Source organism: Conger conger, chromosome 13, assembly GCF_963514075.1.
Source record: "Conger conger chromosome 13, fConCon1.1, whole genome shotgun sequence".
Classification (NCBI taxonomy): Eukaryota; Metazoa; Chordata; class Actinopteri; order Anguilliformes; family Congridae; genus Conger; species Conger conger.
In genome coordinates this window covers 22,134,205-22,158,968 of record NC_083772.1, presented here as the reverse complement: position 1 = coordinate 22,158,968, position 24,764 = coordinate 22,134,205, and the positions used below count along the sequence as shown (strand labels likewise).

Here is a 24,764-nt window from a genome sequence, read left to right as displayed (position 1 = left end):
GGAAGCCAATAGTAAATTAAATATCAGCTGGGTATGTATTTATATTTTTGCTGAAATGTTATTTGTAATATGTTACACATGGCAGGAACTTTACGATGCAAGTATTTTTTATTCTTATTTTTATTATAAATATATATATATTTATAATAAAAATGTATTGTATATATATATTTATAATAAAAATAAAAGTGGAATGGGGATAAAAAAGTGTAAATTGTGGAGCTATGAAACTTGGTGGGCATCAGATGTAAGCAGCCATTTGTAACAATCACAGATCATCATGAAACCTTGTGAGTATGCTGATCTCTTACCTTGGTACTACCATATTGGATCAGTTGGCCATTTGGAAGGATAAAGCAAAGAAATGCACATTTCAAAGAGTGCATCTTTGGCTATGTTTTTCTATAAAATCACATCATTTACATCAATACTACTGTGTGATTAGGCTGAGCATCACTAAGCTAGGCTTGAAATAATCTGTCTGCAACTCAAAAATAACATAACATCCAATCCATGTTATTTTTCCCTGCAGGGTTTATTGTACAACTACAGCATGGAGAATGGATCAGTGACATCATTCATATTGATGGCTTACACTCAACTGGAAGACCATAGATATGTATACTTCACAGGATTCCTGCTTTTGTTCATCATTATGGTATTAGCAAATGTAGTTCTTATTTTCGTAATTTACACAAACAGAAGTCTACACGAACCTATGTATTTTCTTATGTGTAATTTAGCAGTGAATGGAATTTATGGCAGCATATCTTTATTGCCATCAGTACTCGGTTATTTAACATCTCAGTCTTATGAAATGTCTCTAACTGCTTGTCTTTTACAGATCTTTTGTATACATACATATGCTTCAGTTGAATTTAATATTTTAGCAGTGATGGGCTATGACCGGTTTGTTGCCATTTGTCAGCCATTACACTATCACCAAATAATGTCGCACAGAAAAGTGTGTGCCCTTATTGCTTTTTCCTGGATTTATCCTTGTATTCTTTTTGGACTCTATTTCATATTAACTGTACAGCGTACATTTTGTCACAGGTTCATTGAAAAGCTGCATTGCACCAATTTTGAATTAGTCATACTCTCTTGTCTTGAAATTTCAATTCACAGCATAGTTGGCCTTGTTGTAAATGTTTTTTTAATTACTCTGCAGTTCCTCATGATACTATTTTCATATGCACAAATACTCGAAATCTGCCTGTTTGCTTCTAGAGATTCCCAGAAGAAAGCAATTCAGACATGTACCCCACACTTGCTGGCTGTGATTAACTATGCAGTGGGATGCTTTTTTGAAGTCATTCAAAGTCGTTTCAACATGAATCATGTACCTTATAAAGCTCGCATATTCATGTCCATTTACTTTCTGATATTTCCCCCATTGTTTAATCCTGTTGTTTATGGAGTTAGCATTCAAGCCATCAGGGTTCAGATTTTCAAACTCTTTATTACTTGTAAAAATAAGGTAACACAACTGTCGGTGATGATAAATTAGGCCAATCCTTGATTCATTCTTTAAGAACTTTTTTTAAAGCCAATAAGCTCAAATGAATTTTCACTGTGTGATTAATGTCTTTACACAATTTACTTTGCAGCAGGACAAGAATAAATTATTTCTGCCTGTCGAATTCAATCCCTTTTCCCATCTACATTTTAACATTGTACAAACACTGCAATTCACTGTAATACACAGTTGTACAGTGGTCACAGATACATGACACCAAGTGTATACTGTACCTATTTCTCTGTTTTTAACCTTTTCAAATTTTATTTGATGTCTGTTACACAATGTTAAATAAACCTTTCATTGATTTTCTATTTTTGATCTTTTATCACTAACAGCCAAGTAATCAGTAATTAAAATGGGTTTCAACATGATACTTCATAATCATAGACAGTATTATGCTGTTTTAAATGCATTTCCCCATGAACTATGATGGAGTCTGAAAGTCCTGCCCACCGCAAAAAAGTGACTGGACTGAAAAGTGGTTTAAAACTATTGGGATTCCCATAAAGAAAACCCCATAAAGAGGTGTCTGGGCAGTCAGACCAGACTTGTGAACCTCACCAAACAAACTGTCTCGGCCTTTGAAGATGCATTCCCTCCGAAGTATGGCATGCAACAAATATTCTAATACAGCAACACATGAAAGTAACGTAAATGTCAACCATAGCAACAAAGGCCTAAGCTATTACTGTCACGGTTTTACCTGCCTGCTCTAACGGTTTTTTGGCCATTATCATTTGCCGGATTTCTGCCAATTTGGTGATTAATTTCACCTTGGCTATCAGGTAATCAATACCCTCATGCTGATGACTAATTCCACTTGTCTACCTTGTGCGGTCAGCGACATGGCTTTCTATTTAAGCCCCGTGTTTCTTTGACTCTGGGCTTATGTGTTATTTCCTCATTTTCCATTGGACTTTTCTGTATTTTATTTTCATTTGTGTAATATGGGAGGTATGTGACTAACGATGCTCATTTACCTTTACCTGTTGTGGCGAAGGTTATGGGAGCTGAACACGCAGCAACCCTTCGTTAACTTAGGGTAGTGAGGACAGTCCGTCACACGTTCACGTTCACCATCACATTTTATTTTGTGCACAAATGTCAGATACAAGACAGTTGGAAGACAGGATTCCTTTGGGAATTGAGGCTTGACGGACACATGTTTACTTTAGTTTCGGGAGGTGTTTCATTTTGTCACTTTCGAAAGTCATTGTTTCCGTTTCCGTCATTGCATGTCCGTTATTGTACATATTGCACTAAGTCTCAATACGCCATTGTCGGAGGTAACACCCTTATGAGAGAGAGCTTTGCGCACCCCGATAGTCTGGGGGTTTACATCGGAGATACTTGTGGCGGATTGTGTATTTAGCTTACTTTCGCATTAACCTCCTGCCCGGGATACTTATGGTCTTCGTTGCCTCCTTTGTTCATGTTTGTTTCTATGTATTAGACTAAGGTTAAATGGGCATGTTTGGAGTTATCACTCCTCCCAGTAAGAGCCTTGTGAACCTCCGATAGCCTGGAGTTCTATGTTGGAGATCCTTGTGGCTATTTGTGTATTTATCTTGCTTCCTCTTAAGTCTCCCGCACTGTCAGTGGAGCCGAGAAGTGTACTGCATTCATTTCAGTCTCAGCATATGTCTGTTTCTCAAAAATTCTAAATACATGGTCATTGGAGATCCGCCCCTCTCAGTGAAGAGATTTGCGACACTCGCCGACTGCCCACTCTTCTGTGTCTGATACCCTTGGGGCAGTTTTTGTATTTAGATTGTGCACTCATTACATTTACGTTTACATTTTAGTCATTTGGCAGACGCTTTTAATCCAAAGCGACTTACAAGTGCATAGGTTCTACCATAAGTCAGAGCATCACATCCAGAAACTAGCAAAATACACAGGAAATGCTGTTCTAAACATAGTTGTCATCAGAAGTATTTTTTTTATTTATTTATTTATTTATTTTTTGGGGGGGGGGGGGGGGTTAGACAAGGATAGGGATATCAGAAAGGAGGGGCAGGGGAAATCAGGAAGGAGGACTAAGGTAGAGTTTGAAAAGGTGGGTTTTGAGTCTGCGTCGAAATAGGGGGAGGGATTCTGCTGTTCTGACAGTGGTAGGCAGGTCATTCCACCACTGAGGAACCAGAACGGAAAACAGGCGTGAACGTGCAGCTCGACCGCCAGGTGCACGTAAAGAGGGAACCGTAAGGCGACCAGAGCTGGCAGACCGGAGTGGTCTAGCTGGGGAGTAGGGAGTGATCAGGGATTGTATGTAAGGTGGGGCAGTCCCCTTAGCAGCCTGAAATGCCAACACTAGGTCCTTCAAACGGATGCGTGCGGCAATGGGAAGCCAGTGGAGGCCAATGAGAAGCGGGGTGACATGAGCCGACCTGGGCTGATTGGTGATCAGGCGGGCTGCAGCATTCTGGACCAGCTGGAGGGGCTTGATGGCACACGCTGGGAGACCGGCTAGGAGGGAGTTGCAGTAATCCAGGCGGGAAATGACGAGCGCCTGGACTAGGAGCTGGGTGGCTTTCTCAGTCAGGAGATGACGGATACGGCGTATATTATACAGAAAGAACCTGCAGGTTCTGGCAGTGGAGGATACTTGTGGAGCCAGGGTGAGGCAGTTATCAAGAGTCACCCCAAGATTCTTTGCCGTACGGGAGGAGGAAACTACAAAGTCCTCAACAGTCAATGAGAGGTCGATTGACGGAGAGGACTTAGCAGGGATGTAGAGAAGCTCAGTTTTGGCAAGGTTGAGCTTCAGGTGATGGGAAGTCATCCACGCAGAGATATCAGCCAAGCAGGCAGAGATCCGTGTGGTGATTTGGGTGTCGGGGGGGAAGGAAATGAAGAGTTGGGTGTCATCAGCGTAGGAGTGATAAGAAAAGCCGTGGGAAGAGATAACAGAACCAAGAGACATGGTGTATAGTGAGAAGAGGAGAGGCCCAAGAACCGAGCCCTGCGGGACTCCAGTTCGTAGGGGTTGAGGGTCGGAGACTGCGCCCCTCCAAGTCACCTGGTAGGAGCGACCAGAGAGGTAGGAGGAAAACCAAGCGAGTGCAGAACCTGTGACACCCATCCCAGACAGCGATGAGAGCAGAATCTCATGGTTGACTGTATCGAAGGCGGCTGACAGGTCGAGGAAGATGAGGACAGAGGAGAGGGATTTTGCTTTAGCAGAGTGGAGTGCCTCAGTGACCGCGAGCAGGGCGGTTTCAGTGGAGTGGCCACTCTTGAAGCCAGACTGGTTGGGGTCATGGAGATTGTTGTGGAGAAGATAAGTGGGAGTTGGGAGCAGACCGCCTGTTCCAGGGTTTTAGCGAGAAAGGGAAGAAGAGAGACAGGCCGGTAGTTGTTCAGGGCAGAGGGGTCAAGAGTAGGTTTTTTGAGGAGGGGAGTGACTCTGGCCCTCTTCAGGGAAGAGGGCATGGTGCCGGAAGAGAGGGAGGTGTTGATTAGAGAGGAGAGAAAAGGGAGAATGTCCTCAGATATAGATTGTAGGAGGGGAGAGGGGATGGGGTCAAGAGGACAGGTGGTTGGGCGGTGGGAAGTAAGGAGTTTCAGTGTGTCAGCGTCAGAGACGGGAGAAAAGGAGGTTAGGGAGTTGGGGAGGGTAGGAGGGTCAGCAGGGGTGGAGGGTTGGGAGAAGGAATTGCGAATAGCATCGACCTTCTTTTCAAAGAAGGAGACGAAGTCATCAGGTGTGAGTGATGAGGGGGGTGGGGGGGGAGGGGGGGCCAGAAGAGAGGAGATAGTTGAAAACAGTTTGCGGGGATTAGAGGCGGCCGCGTTAATTTTCGAGTGAAAGAAGGAAGATTTAGCTAGAGAGACAGAGGAATGGAAAGATGATAAGAGGGCATGGAAGGAAGCTATATCACTGGGGAGACAGGACCTTTTCCATTTTCTCTCCGCCGCCCGCAGTTCGGTTCGGACAGCTCGTAGAGCATCAGAAAGCCAAGGACTGGGGGGGGGAGGCCCGAGCTAGTTTGGTGGTGAGGGGACACAGAGAGTCAAAGGAAGATGAGAGGGAGGACATGAGAGTTGTAGCCGCATCATCGGGAGACAGTCGAGAGAAAGACTCCGCAGATGGTAGGGAGGAGAGGATTGTAGATGAGAGGGTGGAGGAAGACAGGTGGCGTAGGTTCCGTCGACAGGTGACAGTGGATGGTGGGAGAGATGGATGGGTGTTAGAGGAGAGTGGAAGAGAGAAAGAGATGAAGGAGTGGTCAGATATATGGAGTGGTGTTACAGAGAGGTTGGTTGTTGTGCAGCTCCTTGTGAAGATGAGGTCAAGAAGGTTGCCTGCTTTGTGGGTGGGAGGGGAAAGAGTGAGGGTAAGGTCAAAAGAAGAGAGGAGGGAGAGAAAGGTAGACTGGGTGGACTCTGAGTTGAGGTTGAAGTCACCCAGGAGGATCAGGGGGGTGTCATTGACAGGTGAGGAGTTGAGGAGGATGTCCATCTCATCCAAAAAGTTTCCCAGAGGACCCGGGGGGCGATAAACAACAATAACAAACAGTTTGCACGGCAGAGTAACAGAAACCGCATGAAATTCAAAAGAGGAGAAGGAGAGGGATGAGGAGAAGACACTAGATCTCCATGAGGATGAGATTAGGAGACCTGTGCCACCTCCTCTGCCAGAGGATCTGGGTGTGTGGGAAAAAGAGAAGGCAGAGGAAAGGGCAGCCGGGGTGGCCGTGTTCTCTGGTGAGAGCCACGTTTCAGTTAAAGCAAGAAAGTCAAGGTTGAGGTGGGAGGCATATGAAGTCTGCTTTCTGGACGGCGGACTGGCAGTTCCAGAGGCCACCAGCCACACAGAGATCAATACCAGGCGATCTGGGAGGGAAGATGAGGTTAGAGATATTCTGCCCATGTTGGCGGGAGGCGAACCTCCTACCTGACTGGGACCTGGGGAGAGGAGAGAGGACAGGGATGGGAAGGAAACACATGGAGGGAACTAGGGAGGACAAGGGGAATACTACACAGTGGAATGAGGGCAGGCAGCAAAAACAAAATCAAACATCAGGCTCTCGGACAGCCTCGATGGACACCCGTAGATAGACACCCCCGACTTTGTACACCTGCGACTTCATACGCCGAGGCAAGTAGCCGAGGCTGCCGCACACAGCTGCCGCTGGTGCGCTACACAACTGCTAAAATAACACTGACGCCGAATACAGAAAATGCAACCAACCCACTGCAGAACAATAATGCACACTGAAGTGAGTTCAGGTGTGCCAGTACTAATAGCCTGAGCAGGGTGCAAAGTATTGGCTCCTCCTACAACAAAAGCTGTGGCCTGCCAGCCAGTAAAACAATAGCCTAACTTAATAGCCTAGCTTACCTGAGAGAAACAAACACCTAACCCAGTTTCACTGAATCTAAATAAACACCACTTGTAATAGCTAACAAACAAACAAGTACACAACAGAACACTATGACAACTAAACTGAATTTAGAATCAGCAAGCAAACAAATAATACTTAACTAATCCAGGAGAAAATGCAACCAACCCACTGGAGAACAATAATGCACACTGAAGTGAGTTCAGGTGTGCCAGTACTAATAGCCTGAGCAGGGTGCAAAGTATTGGCTCCTCCTACAACAAAAGCTGTGGCCTGCCAGCCAGTAAAACAATAGCCTAACTTAATAGCCTAGCTTACCTGAGAGAAACAAACACCTAACCCAGTTTCACTGAATCTAAATAAACACCACTTGTAATAGCTAACAAACAAACAAGTACACAACAGAACACTATGACAACTAAACTGAATTTAGAATCAGCAAGCAAACAAATAATACTTAACTAATCCAGGAGAAAATGCAACCAACCCACTGCAGAACAATAATGCACTCATTAGTCTCCTGAATCGTCTGTAGAGCCCATTGTCTTCATGTCATGATTAATGTAGGTTTGCTATTAATATGGGCTTTTACCGAGACTAAATGCATGCTAAATGCTAAATGTTGGAGAACCGCCCCTCTCATTGGAGAGCTTTGCGCTACTCGCCAACCGACCAGGGTTCTGTGTTTGACGACCCTTGGAGCAGTAGCTGCAGTTAGTTGGCGTACTTGTAAGTCTCCAGCATGGTCAGTTGAGTCTAGGTGAGTGTCAGGTGAATCTCTGTGGTTGGAGTATTGCCCTTTTCAGAGAGCTTTGCAAACTCACCAATAAGCCCGGGGGTTCCGGGACTGGGACCGTCACTGTTTGTGTACACTTCCTACCTCTGTATTAGTATTCCTGCTTCGTCAGTAGAATTAAAGCGTTAATGTGTTTCATGTATCCGTTCTCGGTACTAGGGAGGCTATAATGCAGTTATACTGGTATGAGCTCATTCATACGAGTCAAGCAAGCACAGGTCTGCCAAATTTAACGAATGACATCTCCAAGAGCAAAAACTCCCACTTCGATGCCATATACAGAAACATTATGGAGTAGCTGGCTTTAGTTCAGTGGAGATGGAAGAGACACACGTGTGTTTCAGTTTTCTCTTGCATGCTGCACAGCAACACTGTGTACCAAAAACTTTGTATATCACTGTTGCTTTTATTTTATTTGTTTTGCATGTTTATATTGTCTAACTTCAGGGTCCTGATTTATAAAACTGTGCTTAGGATTCACGTCAAAAGGTTGCGTAAGCATGAAACCTAGGACGTGCGTACGCAAAAAAATATTCTGATTTATAAAACAGTGCAGTTTTCCTTTATAAATCACAATCAACTCTAAATGTGGCGCAACTTTGCCAGCTTCATGTCCCGCCCACAGTTGCCTATAAATAGGCAGTGAAACACCCCTAATGAATATGCATTTCACGAAGACGACAATGGCAAACGCTGAAAAGAAGGCCAAGAAAAGGGATTTCAGCCATTTGATTGCCTCTGAAAAGCTACAGGTGTTGTAAATGACGAACAGTTCTGCACAACAAATGTGATGATGACGATGATAATAATAATAATAATACACGTTATTTGTCTAGCACCATTGAAAACACAGTTACAAAATTAAGAGATAAAACGAACAAAAATGTATAACAATAAACACATTATAAAACATAATTTATGAATATGATAACAATATATGAAACTATGCTCGTATCTGCCCGACTGACGCATTGTAAACGGCATAAGTGTAGCGCAATTTGTCCGACTGTTCACCATATTATTTATGAGAATACATTTAATAACATGAAGTATTGTTTAACAATTCGTCTACATATTTGAGGGATTATTTTACAACAACATCTCTGTTCATATTTATCATCCTAAATCATATTTTTTGGGCACTCCAGGGAGCATCAATCAAACAGCTGTTTGTTTATTCGTTGTAAGAGAGGCTTTTATCCGTTTTTGCAAATTAACTCTTCGTATATGATACATGAGAGGTAATATTTCATTACATTACATTACATTACATTGCATGGCATTTAGCAGACGCTCTTATCCAGAGCGACGTACAACAAAGTGCAAATTAAACACAAGAACAAATGCAAAGAGGACCTGAGAGGACAGTATAGTTCCGAGTCCTAGTGTAAACATGCAGAAAATCAGAACCCTTTAAGAGTACAATCAACAACAATCAATTTCGATTTATTTTACACAGTGGTATCTGTTGTATATCATTTTCGACTTCTCTCATCGCCAAATGTTGTGTTGCACTTAGGAAGGGAGAGAACCCGTATAGCGAGATTCAACAACACAACACTTTAATAAGTATAACAGGGACGAAGCACATCCTTACAGCAGCCATACCCAGCCACAACTCCCGGCAAATCTTTATACCTTTTTACATCCTGTTTCACTTCCCGTTTTTCTGGTCTTACGTCACGAGCATTAAAGGTACAGTTTCTTATTTCTCCAGTTAATGTGCATACTCATGGGTCAGAGTTTCCGTGGGGGACCGCACATTTTCCCGTCAAGTTCGTTTTTTATAAATGCCAAAGTTTGCTTAGAAAGTGGCGTACGCATTCCTTTGTGCCTACACAACGTTTATAAATGAGGCCACAGGTCATTAGCAGTGAATGTCTCTATCACCACATACCTGATATATCTAGCTCCAGTACATGGGAGGCTTCCCTCCTCCCTTCCCCATGCACATTATATACACCAAATATATGAATTTAGTGACCAGTGGATCTTTCTCTGGGGGTTTTCAAAACCAGGTTTGATACGGTGCTCAATACTATTTGGCTAATTAAGCAGTAGGTACACTTTAGTGGTAAGAAAAGGCAAGCATTTTCCTGGGTTGAATGGCTTGTTCTCATCATTATGCTATCTTATGCTATGTGGTGCTTACAGGGTATTGAAACTGCCAGTCAATTAAAAGATTTATGAAAATGCAAAAACAGCTTTCCGACTTTTTAAAGAAAATTTTAATTGACTGCCAAGGGCAGGCCTACAATCAGAGAATGAGAATGACATCAAAATTAAGTTATTAGGTTAAGAACAAATGCAACAATAGATGTGTTTAATGTGTTCATTAGAACTTTCAAGTATAGTAAGTTTGTTTAGCCAAAATTAACATGCCTACTGTTTACACAAACATCTCTCCTGCTGCTTCTCCATTAACGCACTTGTACTCAATGCTGTTACAGTTAATAACTTTGGGAATTTGTGTTTAACTGTAGTGTCACTGTGGATGTAAGTGTACTGAACATAGCCCAGGTATGACATCACCGACTGATTACAACAGGCGTGTTTACATGGTACCGTCCTTTATAAAAAAGGATCTATTCCATTAGTGTGTTGTTTGCAGAACACCAACATAATCAGGGTTGAACACAGAACATAGAAAAACAGTAATAATTTCAAAAGGATGCCAATATTAAATTAAATATCGGCTGGGTATGTATTTATTTATATTTTTGCTGAAATGTTATTTGTAATACGTTACACATGGCAGGAACTTTACGATGGAAGTATTTGTATTATAAATATATATATATATATATATATATATTGTTGTTATTATAATTATTATTACTATGATTAATAATATTAATATTATTATTCCCTATAACTTAATGGGGATAAAAAAAAGTGTAAATTGTGGAGCTATGACACTTGGTGAGTATCAGATGTCAGCAGCCATTTGTAACAATCGCAGATCATCATGAAACCTTGTGAGTATGCTGATCTCTTACCTTGGTACTACCATGACAAATATGGGATCAGTTGGCCATTTGGAAGGATAAAGCAAAGAAATGCACATTTCAAAGAGTGCATCTTTGGCTATGTTTATCTATAAAATCACATCATTTACATCAATACTACTGTGTGATTAGGCTGAGCCTCACTAAGCTAGGCCTGAAATAATCTGTCTGCAACTCAAAAATAACATAACATCCAATCCATGTTATTTTCCCATGCAGGGTTTATTGTACAACTACAGCATGGAGAATGGATCAGTGACATCATTCATATTGATGGCATACACTCAACTAGAAGACCATAGATATGTATACTTCACAGGATTCCTGCTTTTGTTCATCATTATGGTATTAGCAAATGTAGTTCTTATTTTCGTAATTTACACAAACAGAAGTCTACATGAACCCATGTATTTTCTTATGTGTAATTTAGCAGTGAATGGAATTTATGGCAGCATATCTTTGTTACCATCAGTACTTGGTTATTTAATGTCTCAGTCTTATGAAATGTCTCTAACTGCTTGTCTTTTACAGATCTTTTGTATACACACATATGGTTCAGTTGAATTTAATATTTTAGCAGTGATGGGCTATGACCGGTTTGTTGCCATTTGTCAGCCATTACACTATCACCAATTAATGTCTCATAGAATAGTGTGTGCCCTTATTGCATTTTCCTGGATTTATCCTTGTACTCTTTTTGGACTCTATTTCATATTAACTGTACAGCGTACATTTTGTGACAAAGTCATAGAAAAGCTGCATTGTATTAATTTTGAATTAGTCAACCTGTCTTGTTTTGAAATCTCCATTCACAGCATAGTTGGCCTTGTGGTAACTGTTTTTTTAATTACTCTGCAGTTCCTTGTGATACTATTTTCATATGCACAAATACTCAAAATCTGTCTTTCTGCTTCTAAAGATTCTCAGAAGAAAGCAATTCAGACATGTACCCCACACTTGCTGGCTGTGATTAACTATGCATTGGGATGCTTTTTTGAAATAATTCAAACTCGTTTCAACATGAGTCATGTACCTTATAATGCTCGGATATTCATGTCCCTTTACTTTCTGATATTTCCCCCATTGTTTAATCCTGTTGTTTATGGAGTTAGCATTCAAGCCATGAGGGTTCAGATTTTCAAACTCTTAATTACTTGTAAAAATAACTTATGTAGGTGATGATGGAGTAGTCCCATACGTTTAATTCTTTAACAACTTTTTTAAAGCCAATGAGCTCAAATAAAATGTTACTGTGTCATTAATGTCTTTACACTGCTTTGCAGAAGGACAAGAATATGTTATCTCTGCCTGTAGAATTAAATACTTTTTCCGATCTACATTTAGCATTTTACATAAACTGTAATTCATTGCAATACACAGAGGTACGGGGGTCACAGATATGACACCGTGTACAGGGTACCTTTTTCTCTGTTTTTAACCATTTTACATTTTATTTGATGTCTGTTACACAATGTTGCAAAACATAAATTTAATTTATTTAGTATTTTAACTAATAATCAGCTCATCAGTAATTAAAACAGGTTTCAACAAGATACTTCATAATCATTAGACAGTATTAAGCAGTTATGGAATGGTTGTTGGTGCCAGACATGGTGGTTTGAGTATCTCAGAAACTGGTGATCTTGTGGGATTTTTCACACATAACAGTCTCTAGAGTTCACAGAGAATGGTGTGAAAAACAAAAAACATCCAGTGAGCAGCAGTTCTGCGGGCATAAATGCATTGGTAATGAGAGAGGTCAGAGGAGAAAAGTCAGACTGGTTGAAGCTTACAGGAAGGTGACAGTAATGCAAATAACCACACATTACACCAGTTCTATGCAGAAGAGCATCTCTGAATACACAATGTGTCAGACCTCTAAGCGGATAGGTTGCAGCAGAATGTTTTAAGTCTAAAAAATAAGTCTAATAAATACATAATGAAGTGCTCACTGAGTGTAAAATGAGCCAAAACCATTAGCCAGCTGCTCAGCTTAACATAAAATGCAAAGCTTCAGAACGTGCCAATGTAATATTCAAACAATTCACAATACATTTTATGACCCAGATACTTAAGAAAATGAATAAAAAAGTTATCTCGCTAACAAGGCTGGCCTTTAGCTAGCAACATGTGTGGCTATGATAGCTAGCTGACTTACCTCAGTTCCAGACAGAAACGTGGGTAAAAGATAACAACAAAGCCTGGCTCCCATGGTTCAATAGTCAGGTCGCTAATTAAAAGTACCTGACCATCAAATGTTGTACAAATGACTTACAAACAACGCAATAACCTACAAATGATATGTAATTGTTTAATTTACATAATATCATAATATTAAAGTAAACTATAGTTTACTAATCATGTACAATGTTTGACACTTGTTATTCTAAAATAATTTACAAATGGTTGTATTCAACATGACCATTTCATTCATCCATGTTGTACAAATAATATATAATGTACAGTAATCCACATATCAGATGTAAATCTTTAATTTCCATAATAACTAAATGTTTACTAATTGTGATTGGTTAATGATGACTGACAACTATACAAAAACAAATTATGCATCATTTACAAATATATTTAAATGATTTGCTAATGATGACTTCATCATTGACAAATAATTTCAACATGACTTGTAAGGGATCATTAAGTTACCAAAGCTTTTTTTGACTATAAACCTGTCTAGGTGTCTTTGGGTTGGTTTGGTGCTTTATGGTCTCAGAACCTGTGTGGCTCTGTTCTGGACCTGTAACTGTGACAAAATGTAAGGCTGCATCCCATTTTTGTCACTCCTGGATACTGGAATCTATCATTACAGACAAATTGGAAATCTTTTTTGAAAATAAGAGCAGTCGTTTGGCATTTGGAGGGTTGCCAGTTCGATCCTGCCCTGGGTGTGTCTGTGTGCATGAGCAAGACAACTAACCCCCAAATGCTCCTGACGAGCTGGTTGGTGCCTTGCATGGTAGCCAATTGCTGTTGGTGAGTGTGTGTGTTTGAATGGGTGAATGAGAAGCATCGATTGTACAGCGCTTTTAATAAAGGTGCTATATAAATGCCAACCATTTACCATTTACTTTTTGACATTCAGTGAGGAGTCTACCAAGTGTTTTGATGTTAGCAGGGCTTAATAGTATATATTTAGATTTCCAAAAAGCATTTGATAAGGTTCCACATGACAAACTCATTATGGAAATGGAAGAAATTTTGGAAGGCATTTCATAGTGGGTTCGGAACTGGTTATGGGATATAAGACTACTAATAGGAGGGATCTTATCTCAGCAGGGTAATGTGGGGGGTGGAGTCCCACATGGATTGGTGCTGGGACCACTGCTCTTCCAGATTTACATAAACGACCTTGACAGAGACATTGAAAGTACATTACTTAAATTTGCAGTTGATACAAAACTGGGAGGTTTAACTAACAGTTTGGAATCTCTGAAAGTAATCAAGGAAGATTTAAACAGAATCCAGAAGTGGGCAGAAACCTGGCAAATTAAATTTAATACAACCAAATGTAAGGTTCTACACATGGGAATAAAAACATAAGGCAGGCTTACTTTATGAGTGCTACAAAGTTGGAATATGCTCAAGTTGAAAAAGATATTGTTGTTATTACACCATCGAACAACAGCAACAAACTTTTCCACCCGGAAAAAGGACAAGCGAACATGCTTCCAGCAACCGAGTGGACCAGACGACAGCGCGCGGCTAAGACGCCCCAGCCTGCGCATCTCTCCAGGACACGCATTCACAGCACCATCGCGGCTCCTATAAGGACAGCACGTCTTTTGGATCCAATGCGTATGGACTCAGTAAGAGAACAAACATTCAGGCATAGCCAGTGTTCAGTTTAGTCTTAACTGTTTTTGTGAATCTGTGTTTCAATATTTACCATCCTACTATTGTAATGTGTTTGGTTAGCTACATATATATGTACGTGAATTGATTTGCCGTCTTTTGCGCATATATAGAGTAAAACTACTCAAGTAGTCCCATCTCACAGCTAACTCTAACTCATTACCATACCCAGAACTCTAGCTTACTCAAGCTAGCTACTCCCACCTTTCCTTTGTTCAAGCAACACGTGCGCTCGCGCGCGCCCACACGCACACATACACGCCCTAACTTAACCTAATAATTTACCCAACTAAATTTCCGTTAGTTTATCTGTTATGTGTTTGTATATTTGTTTCATAAATATATTTTATTTTATTAAACCCAGAACTTCCAACCTTCAGGTTATCGGTATGTTTAATCATTAATATTGGTTATTTTAATTATTAATTAAAATACTAAATTTGTGGTTAGATATTCTGAAAATAGTAATTTTATGAGACTGATTACTTTTTGCAGTTATACAGCTACACAACGTTTAACTGGCACCCCGGTTTTGTAGAGAGTAAAATCCCTGCGGTATTTGGCGGCCCGTGCGAGGACCCCTACATATTTTGGTGCCCTGTGTGAGGGAGACTAGCTTTGGCTCAAATTTCATGTCTTGTGAATTCATCACGAATTCCCCTCCATATTCTGCATGAGAAAGACGAGCTTTGGCTCATGTCACGTGACTCCAGAACGAATTCTCGGCATTCTTTCTCAGCTAAATTGCCACAAGTGCAATTTTCTGAAAAGACCGCTAGATGTCACCCTTGTACCATTTTTGAAAGCCCGCATGAGCCGCTTTCTCAATATACTGCCCCCTCGTGTAACATTGTGGCATTACATTCGTAATCTTACACGGTAGTTTGTTGATTGGCATTTACCTTCCGATATAATACGTATTATCAATAATAGTATTATTAACCGCACTGTATTATTAATTATAATTACTTTGTCAAAGTAATTTTAATAATTAATTGAATTTTACATTTAAATCCAAATTTAATTGTAATTTCAACCAATCACATTCTGGTATTTAGGATTAATGTGATCAGCATCACAGTTCCTATTTTACGGTCTGAATATCCGCCATATGTTCGGTCATTTTGCTGTTGTTGCATTGCAGTACCGCTAGTGCAACTCGAGTCCCTGTGTGATGCTATAGCTACCTTGTACTATAGTTAGAGAATAATCAAAGATCGTTTTAAATTCTTTATCCTTCATCACAACTTGTATGTTGGATTGTGATATTGGGAAACAATTCATTGCCAACTTTTAGGAGCTCAAGGCCCTTGTGAAATAGTTAACTTCAAGAGTACCCTCTTAAGTTACTGATTCAGCTTTTAGCTTTATTTGGCTTGAGATATGGAACCCATATCTATCGATGAGTACCTTTCCTTTTTAGCCCATGGTTTAGCACCTGGCTACATAGCTTTCCTGAATCAGATGAACCTCACTGATTGAAGGAAAGAAATGTTCTCATTAATCAACGAGAAAGGTCACTCCCCCACCCAGTCAAAAGACCCAATTCTAAGTTGTCTGGTCTTGAATTTTGCCAGACAGATTAGTCTTGCTCTTCAGAGCAACAAAAACTTAGATTCAGAGATGGCATACCTCAAAGGACAACACACCAGTGTTTTACTTGAGCTTCAAACTGTTGGCAAGAAAGCAGTACAATACTTGCGTGATCTGCATTCAGCCGAATCAGATCTTTGTTCCTACAGAGAGGAATTATTTTAGTTGAAGAGTGGATGCCACAAGCTACCACATCCACTCTCTTCTGTAAGCCTGCTTTCTCAGGCTTGCCCAACTCCAGCTTCTCCTGCTTCCTCCTTACACCACAAGGCGGGGGAAGGGGGGTCACAAATTGATTCGGGTTTGTCAGATCCCGGTTCCACAGCTTGCTCTGATGGAGACTCGTCAGTCTCCTCAGATTGCAGTGCTGTTGACCACCCATGCAATGGTTTGCCCACCTCTTCCCTGGAGAGGGAAAGGGGGGACTCCATCCCAACGGTGGTCCATCTCCGCAAGGGAGAAACAGTCAGGCAAGTACAGGACTGCACCTTCCATGCCCACCCCTCTCGTGAGGAGGTCAGGGAACCCTCCCGTGGACACGGTAGAGGAGATTCTGCATTATTAATTGGGCACACAGAAAGCAACGCTAATCCCGCTAGCTTTCCCTTTATAACTGAGAGGATAGGTGACAGCTCTGTACAGTACACTGACAGCGACAATTCATCTTCTGCCAACCATTGTGAGAATGACTGTTTTGTAGCTCCACCCCCTAAACCAAACCGAGGACGTCGAGCTCCGCATGAAACGCATTCACATTCAAATGTGATTTCAGTCTCTCCTTCTCCAAACAGGCAGACTAGTGCAACTTCACATGGTCTTCGCTTTGAGGAGCTAGAGGCCATGGCGAAGTATGTCCACACATTTGACCCCAAGGACTCAGAATTTAACATTCTGAGTTACTTGAGAGAAGTTGACTACTGTCTCTCGGATCTGCCCAGGGCAACCGATCGAGAAAAGGTACAACTTGTATGGAAAACCTCAACCAGAGAGATCCATACATTTGTGGAACAACTTCCACCACAGGTTCTTTCCAGCTATCCCAAAGTTTGTGAAGCGTTGGTAGCTGAGTACCTGCCACGGTTTGATCAGGCCACAGCCATGATCAAATCTGTGGAGGTTAAACATAGCCGTACTGAACGACCAAAAGACTTTTACCAACGACTTAAACATGCATTTTTCCAGGGCAGAAACGGACAAGGCTTAGATGAAGATCAAGCCTTCAAATCCCTTTTCGTGCACAACCTGCACCCCTGCATCCAAACTCATGTTTCACTGTTTTCAAGGGGCCAACACTCAGCCCTTGAATTAAGAAATGAAGCCCAAATGGTCTGGGACACTTTAAGGATTGTGCCCAGGAACGAGGTATTGGAAACAGCTAAGCATGTTGTTCCAACCAAGCCCGCCGGCACTTCCCAAGTTGCCCCATTAAAGTCTAATGGCTCAAAACAACGGCATGTGAGTAAGTTCCCGGTTAAGAGCCACCGTGGTCGCTTCTCACATTCTGATTCCAGCCGGAATTGGAGAGAAGACCGACCCGGTAGGCCCAAGCCTCAGAGTCACCAGCATGACTCTGATAGGGAAGATACCTTGTTTGAAGAGAGCTTCTTCAGTTCCTCTGAGGACAACTAAAGCCTCTAACCTTTGTTCAGTAGTGTGTATGCCTTGAGTAACCACTCCAAAGAGCTATCTGGTCTTGTTCAACCTCCATCAAACGACTGAATAAGACTGATCTATAGCCGTGGTCTCCTCACAGGCAGACTCCCAGCTGAAGCTTTGACCACTTTCTTTTGCACACCTTTCCTACCAAAGGGGGGTGGCAAAATAAACACGTAGTTTATAGCAGCCACTTAGATTTGCATGTAGCAGCAGCAAACGCAGATCGTAAGTAGGTGCTGTAGAGTCAAATCCGACACCTGTCATAACTTGTAAATGTTCATTGCTTCTTTCTACACCTACTGAACCATCGTAAAGTATTGCATGCTACAGCCTCTCCATCCTAGACCCCTACATCATCTGAACATTTTCATGGCTGGGTCATTCCTGTTGGTGCTCCACCTTCTGGACACCATCCAATAACTAACAAGACACCTGAACTAACAAAACGACTAACCCTTTCACCAAGGTTTCTTATGTTTTGTGACAATGTATTCACTGTTCGACCTTAGTGTTTCACATTGTTTGTATCATGTGTTTTAGACCAGTTTAGTTAATTGTTGATAAATGCCTGGATGTTTGTCAGTCAATTGTGAACTGTGTTACCGACCCAATGTACTTGACCTGTGGACTGTGAACTGACTTTTATGCTCTCAAGGAACACTGGCTTCAGCCGCATCCTAAGACCACAGGGGGGATGTAGCGACTACAACTTCCACATTCCCACAGGAAAATTCTGCGACGTCCACCACGAATGACGTCTAACTTGGTTCAGCCAATCCCGTAATGGCGGGAGCAATAAATGGTCCCGTATAAGAGCAAGACACGTTCTTGGGATCTCTCTTCTGCTTTTTCTGCCTCTTCTGCTTCTTCTCTTCGACGCACCCTTTTTGGCCATTCGCTTCAGCTCATCTGCTCCGATACTTGCGTGATCTGCACAGAGGCTGAATGCTGCACAGCGCACTACCAGGCCTACGGACACACCCAGTTACCTTGCGGTAACTTCGTGGCCTATAGCGAGTGGAAACTGGTGTACGCGGAACGCTACATCAGTTTACTCCTGCAAAGCTCACCATCGAACAACAGCAACAAACTTTTCCACCCGGAAAAAGGACAAGCGAACATCCTTCCAGCAACCGAGTGGACCAGACGACAGTGCGCGGCTAAGACGCCCCAGCCTGCGCATCTCTCCAGGACACGCATTCACAGCACCATCGCGGCTCCTATAAGGACAGCACATCTTTTGGATCCAATGCGTATGGACTCAGTAAGAGAACAAACATTCAGGCATAGCCAGTGTTTAGTTTAGTCTTAACTGTTTTTGTGAATCTGTTTCAATATTTACCATCCTACTATTGTAATGTGTTTGGTTAGCTACATATATATGTACGTGAATTGATTTGCCGTCTTTTGCGCATATATAGAGTAAAACTACTCAAGTAGTCCCATCTCACAGCTAACTCTAACTCATTACCATACCCAGAACTCTAGCTTACTCAAGCTAGCTACTCCCACCTTTCCTTTTTTCAAGCGACACGCGCGCTTGCGCGTGCCCACACACACATACACGCCCTAACTTAACCTACTAATTTACCCAACTAAATTTCCGTTAGTTTATCTGTTATGTGTTTGTATGTTTGTTTAATAAATATAGTTTCGAAGAACTTCCAACCTTCAGGTTATCGGTATGTTTAATCATTAATATTGGTTATTTTAATTATTAATTAAAATACTAAATTTGTGGTTAGATATTTGCAGTTATACAGCTACACAACGTTTAACTGGCGCCCCGGTTTCGTAGAGAGTAAAATCCCTGCGTTATTTGGCGGCCCGTGCGAGGACCCCTACAGTAGTGAGGACAGTCCGTCACACGTTCACATTCACCTTCACATTTTATTTTGTGCACAAATGTCAGACACATCTCTCAGTTGGAAGACAGGATTCCTCTGGGAATTGAGGCTTGACAGCCACATGTTTACTTTAGTTTCGAGAGGTGTTTCATTTTGTCACTTTCAAAAGTCATTGTTTCTGTTTCCGTCATAGCATGTCTGTTATTGTACATATTGCACTAAGTCTCAATACACACGCCACTGTCGGAGGTAACACCCTCATGAGAGAGAGCTGCGCACCCCGATAGTCTGGGGGTTTACATCGGAGATACTCCTGTATTTGTGTATTTAGCTTACTTTTGCATAAACCTCCTGCCCGGAATACTCATGCTCTTCATTGCCTTCTTTGTTCTTGTTTGTTTCTATGTATTAGACTAAGGTTAAATGGAGAGCTTTGCGGTACTCGCCAACCGCCCAGGGTTCTGTGTTTGATGACCCTTGGAGCAGTAGCTGCAGTTAGTTGGCGTACTTGTAAGTCTCCAGCATGTTCAGTTGAGTCTAGGTGAGTGTCAGGTGAATCTCTGTGGTTGCTGACTCTCCTAAGGTCAAGTGGTGAACATGGTGGTTGGAGTATTGCCCTTTTCAGAGAGCTTTGCAAACTCACCAATAAGCCTGGGGTTCCGGGACTGGGACCGTCACTGTTTGTGTACACTTCCTACCTCTGTATTAGTATTCCTGCTTCGTCAGTAGAATTAAAGGGTTAATGTGTTTCATGTATCCGTTCTCGGTACTAGGGAGGCTATAACGCAGTTGTACTGGTACGAGCCCATTCATACGAGTCAAGCAAGCACAGGTCTGCCAAATTTAACGAATGACATCTCCAAGAGCAAAAGCTCCCACTTCAATGCCATATACAGAAACATTATGGAGTAGCTGGCTTTAGTTCAGTAGAGATGGAACAGACCTATGTTAGCCACTGCCAACACAACACACGTGTGTTTCAGTTTTCTCTTGCGTGCTGCACAGCAACACTATGTCCCAAAAACTTTGTATATCCCTGTTGCATCTTTATATTGTCTAACTTCAGGTAATTAGCAGTGAATGTCTCTATCACCACATACCTGATATATCTAACTACAGTACATGGGAGGCCTCCCTCCTCCCTTACCCATGCACATTATATACACCAAATATATGAATTTAGTGACCAGTAGATCTTTCTCTGGGGGTTTTCAAGACCAGGTTTGATACGGTGCTCAATACTATTTGGCTAACTAAGCAGTAGGTGCACTGGGTTGAATGGCTTGTTCTCATCATTATGCTATCTTATGCTATGTGGTGCTTACAGGGTATTGAAACTGCCAGTCAATGAAAAGATTTATGAAAATGCAAAAACCGCTTTCCGACTTTTTAAAGAAAATTTTCATTGACTGCCAAGGGCAGGTCTACAATCAGAGAATGAGAATGAGTATAGTACGTTTGTTTAGCCAAAATTAACATGCCTACTGTTTACCCAAACATCTCTCCTGCTGCTTCTCCATTAACGTACTTGTACTCAATGCTGTTACAGTTAATAACTTTGGGAATTTGTGTTTAACTGTAGTGTCACTGCTGGATGTAAGTGTACTGAACATAGCCCAGCTATGACATCACCAACTGATTACAACAGGCGTGTTTACATGGTACAGTCCTTTATAAAAAAGGATCTATTCCATCAGTGTGTTGTTTGCAGAACACCAACAGGGTTGAACACAGAACATAGAAAAACAATAATAATTTCAAAAGGAAGCCAATATTAAATTAAATATCGGCCGGGTATGTATTTATATTTTTGCTGAAATGTTATTTGTAATACGTTACACATGCAAGTATACTTTACGATGCAAGTATTTTTATGATAAATATATATAGATATATATTGTTGTTATTATAATTATTATTACTATGATTAATAATATTAATATTATTATTCCCTATAACTGAATGGGGATAAAAAAAGTGTAAATTGTGGAGCTATGAAACTTGGTGGGTATCAGATGTCAGCAGCCATTTGTAACAATCACAGATTATCATGAAACCTTGTGAGTATGCTGATCTCTTACCTTGGTACTACCATGACAAATATGGGATCAGTTGGCCATTTGGAAGGATAAAGCAAAGAAATGCACATTTCAAAGAGTGCATCTTTGGCTATGTTTTTCTATAAAATCCCATCATTTACATCAATACTACTGTGTGATTAGGCTGAGCATCACTAAGCTAGGCTTGAAATAATCTGTCTGCAACTCAAAACATCCAATCCATGTTATTTTTCCCTGCAGGGTTTATTGTACAACTACAGCATGGACAATGGATCAGTGACATCATTCATATTGATGGCATACACTCAACTAGAAGACCATAGATATGTATACTTCACAGGATTCCTGCTTTTGTTCATCATTATGGTATTTGCAAATGTAGTTCTTATTTTCGTAATTTTCACAAACAGAAGTCTACATGAACCCATGTATTTTTTAATGTGTAATTTAGCAGTGAATGGAATTTATGGCAGCATATCTTTGTTACCATCAGTACTTGGTTATTTAATGTCTCAGTCTTATGAAATGTCTCTAACTGCTTGTCTTTTACAGATCTTTTGTATGCACACATATGCTTCAGTTGAATTTAATATTTTAGCAGTGATGGGCTATGACCGGTTTGTTGCCATTTGTCAGCCATTACACTATCACCAAATAATGTCGCACAGAAAAGTGTGTGCCCTTATTGCTTTTTCCTGGATTTATCCTTGTACTGTTTTTGGGCTCTATTTCATATTAACTGTACAGCGTACATTTTGTCACAGGTTCATTGAAAAGCTGCATTGCAGCAATTTTGAATTAGTCATACTCTCTTGTCTTGAAATTTCAATTCACAGCATAGTTGGCCTTGTTGTAAATGTTTTTTTAATTACTCTGCAGTTCCTCATGATACTATTTTCATATGCACAAATACTCAAAATCTGCCTGTTTGCTTCTAGAGATTCCCAGAAGAAAGCAATTCAAACATGTACCCCACACTTACTGGCTGTCATTAACTACGCAGTGGGATGCTTTTTTGAAGTCTTTCAAAGTCGTTTCAACATGAATCATGTACCTTATAAAGCTCGCATATTCATGTCCCTTTACTTCCTGATATTTCCCCCATTGTTTAATCCTGTTGTTTATGGAGTTAGCATTCAAGCCATCAGGGTTCAGATTTTCAAACTCTTTATAACTTGTAAAAATAAGATAACACAACTGTCGGTGATGATGAATTAGTCTCATCCTTGATTAATTCACTTTTTTAAAGCCAATGAGCTCAAATTAATTTTCACTGTGTGATTAATGTTTTTACACAATTTGCTTTGCAGCAGGACAAGAATAAGTTTTTTCTGCCTGTAGAATTCAATCCCTTTTCCCATCTACATTTTAACATTGTACAAACACTGCAGTTCACTTTAATACACAGTTGTACAATGCTCACAGATATGACACCAAGTGTACACTGCAGAGCTAGTGAGCGGAGCTGAGCGGTCAGAATATCCCGCTCCTCGCTCAGGTGGCTGTTCACTCGGCCGCTCCTCCGCTCAAATTCGCATCAGGCCGCTCCGCTCAATTTCGCTCTGCGCTCCACTTAAAAATCCTCCCGCTCCAGTGAAATCGCTTCACGCTCGCTCCAATTTAAAAGAGGGAGAAATAATCTACAAACCGAATTGTCACCTTAAACAGAAAACTTAATCCTAAAGAACTAAGAGCAACGGCAATAATTTCACTCATAGAACATTTCTTTTTAAAGACATAGACAAATGCAGCAACGAACAAGCTTGGCAACGTCGATACACATAAGCCTAAAAATAAAGGGATCAGTGGGATCAATTGCCTAAAGAATACAGGCTAAGCATCCAAGTTTTAAACAAACAAAAACCGGATAAAAGCGCTTATGGCTAAGAAACCATAACCATAGCTATGCGGCCACAATTAGCCCATCAGAAATGTAGCCGATAGGTCTCGCAGCTTTGCTTCCATCTCCCCAAGAGCATGCGGCATAAGGCTGTCCCACACAGTGTTGTAGCAGGGGGGTGTGTAGCCTGGCTGGGCCACGCTGGCAAAGTGTCGTATCCATTCTCGTTCTCCTTTACTCAGCGGTTCATAGTCCATGTAGATAATTTAAAAAAAGGCTGTGTCCAGTTCCTTCTTTCTCGTCCTAAATATGGTTGGGGCTCTGGCTGCAGTGAAGATACTTTTAAATGCCTCACTTTTTTTCTGTTGTTGCTGCTGCTGCATTTCTTTCTCTATGAAATACAATTTCATGAACAGTGATAAGTAAATAAAAAAAAAAATCGTATTAGGCCTACTTTGAATGGCAAAACTAATTTATTTTATTTGTATTATTAGCCTGTATTTAATTTAGCCTTCTACTTGATATGAAGCATATTCAAATTGCTCACGTTTTTCTTTGCTCTGCGTGTGTTCGCGTAGCACACGCTCATGTTTCCGCGAAATGTGTCTTCTTAGATTCCAAAATGAATCTTTACTCACTGAAATAATGTCACCACATGGTTGTTCTTGCTCTATATTGTTGGTATCTAGTTGTTTGGTAGGAATAGTGCACTTGTATGACTTATCAGTATCCTTTCTAAAATAATTTGCGAACTCCATCTCCAGCAACAAGCTTAAAATGGCCAATTTTTGAAGTTTAACGGTCTTGGTTGTATAAGGAAGAAATTAATTCTGGGTGGATTTGGGCATGCCTCAGACTCATGGTGTGAGCGGTATCGGAGCAAAATTGGAGCGAAACAGAGTGGCGCTCCGCGCTCCAACAAAATTCCATCCACTCCGCTCCTCGTTCGCTCGCGCTCCGCTCCGCTCACTAGCTCTGGTACACTTGACCCTTTTCTCTGTTTTTACCAGTTAAAGGTATTTCTGTTATTCTCTAATGATCTAGTTAGTGGGAGGGAAACTGTTCTCCAAACACGAAATGATTGAGGAATGTAAAACCTCAATCATGTCGTAAGGCCAATACTGAAACAAAAAAACCGAAATCTCTTCAATGTGGTAATGCTAAAATAAACTAAACTAAAATGAGTATTGTAAATGGTACACGTGTCTTGCACCATTTAAGCCATTT

At 41.1% G+C, this 24,764-nt stretch overlaps 3 protein-coding genes across 3 annotated transcripts; all 3 read left to right on the top strand.

The window, feature by feature from the left end:
- Nucleotides 1-553: 553 nt before the first annotated feature.
- On the top strand, nucleotides 554-1,510 carry LOC133107393 (olfactory receptor 52E4-like). Its single transcript, XM_061216385.1, has one exon. The coding sequence runs from the start codon at nucleotides 554-556 to the stop codon at nucleotides 1,508-1,510; it is 957 nt and encodes a 318-aa protein (XP_061072369.1).
- A 9,404-nt stretch (nucleotides 1,511-10,914) lies between these two features.
- Nucleotides 10,915-11,853, top strand: LOC133107392 (olfactory receptor 52D1-like). The gene has a single exon (XM_061216384.1). The coding sequence runs from the start codon at nucleotides 10,915-10,917 to the stop codon at nucleotides 11,851-11,853; it is 939 nt and encodes a 312-aa protein (XP_061072368.1).
- A 10,105-nt stretch (nucleotides 11,854-21,958) lies between these two features.
- Nucleotides 21,959-22,915, top strand: LOC133107391 (olfactory receptor 52D1-like). Its single transcript, XM_061216383.1, has one exon. It carries the CDS (start codon nucleotides 21,959-21,961, stop codon nucleotides 22,913-22,915), a length of 957 nt encoding a protein of 318 aa, XP_061072367.1.
- Nucleotides 22,916-24,764: the final 1,849 nt, after the last annotated feature.

Coding starts and splice junctions, on each gene's coding strand:
- LOC133107392 (XM_061216384.1), top strand. CDS start 10,915: ATGGAGAATGGATCAGTGACATCATTCATATTGATGGCATACACTCAA.
- LOC133107391 (XM_061216383.1), top strand. CDS start 21,959: ATGGACAATGGATCAGTGACATCATTCATATTGATGGCATACACTCAA.
- LOC133107393 (XM_061216385.1), top strand. CDS start 554: ATGGAGAATGGATCAGTGACATCATTCATATTGATGGCTTACACTCAA.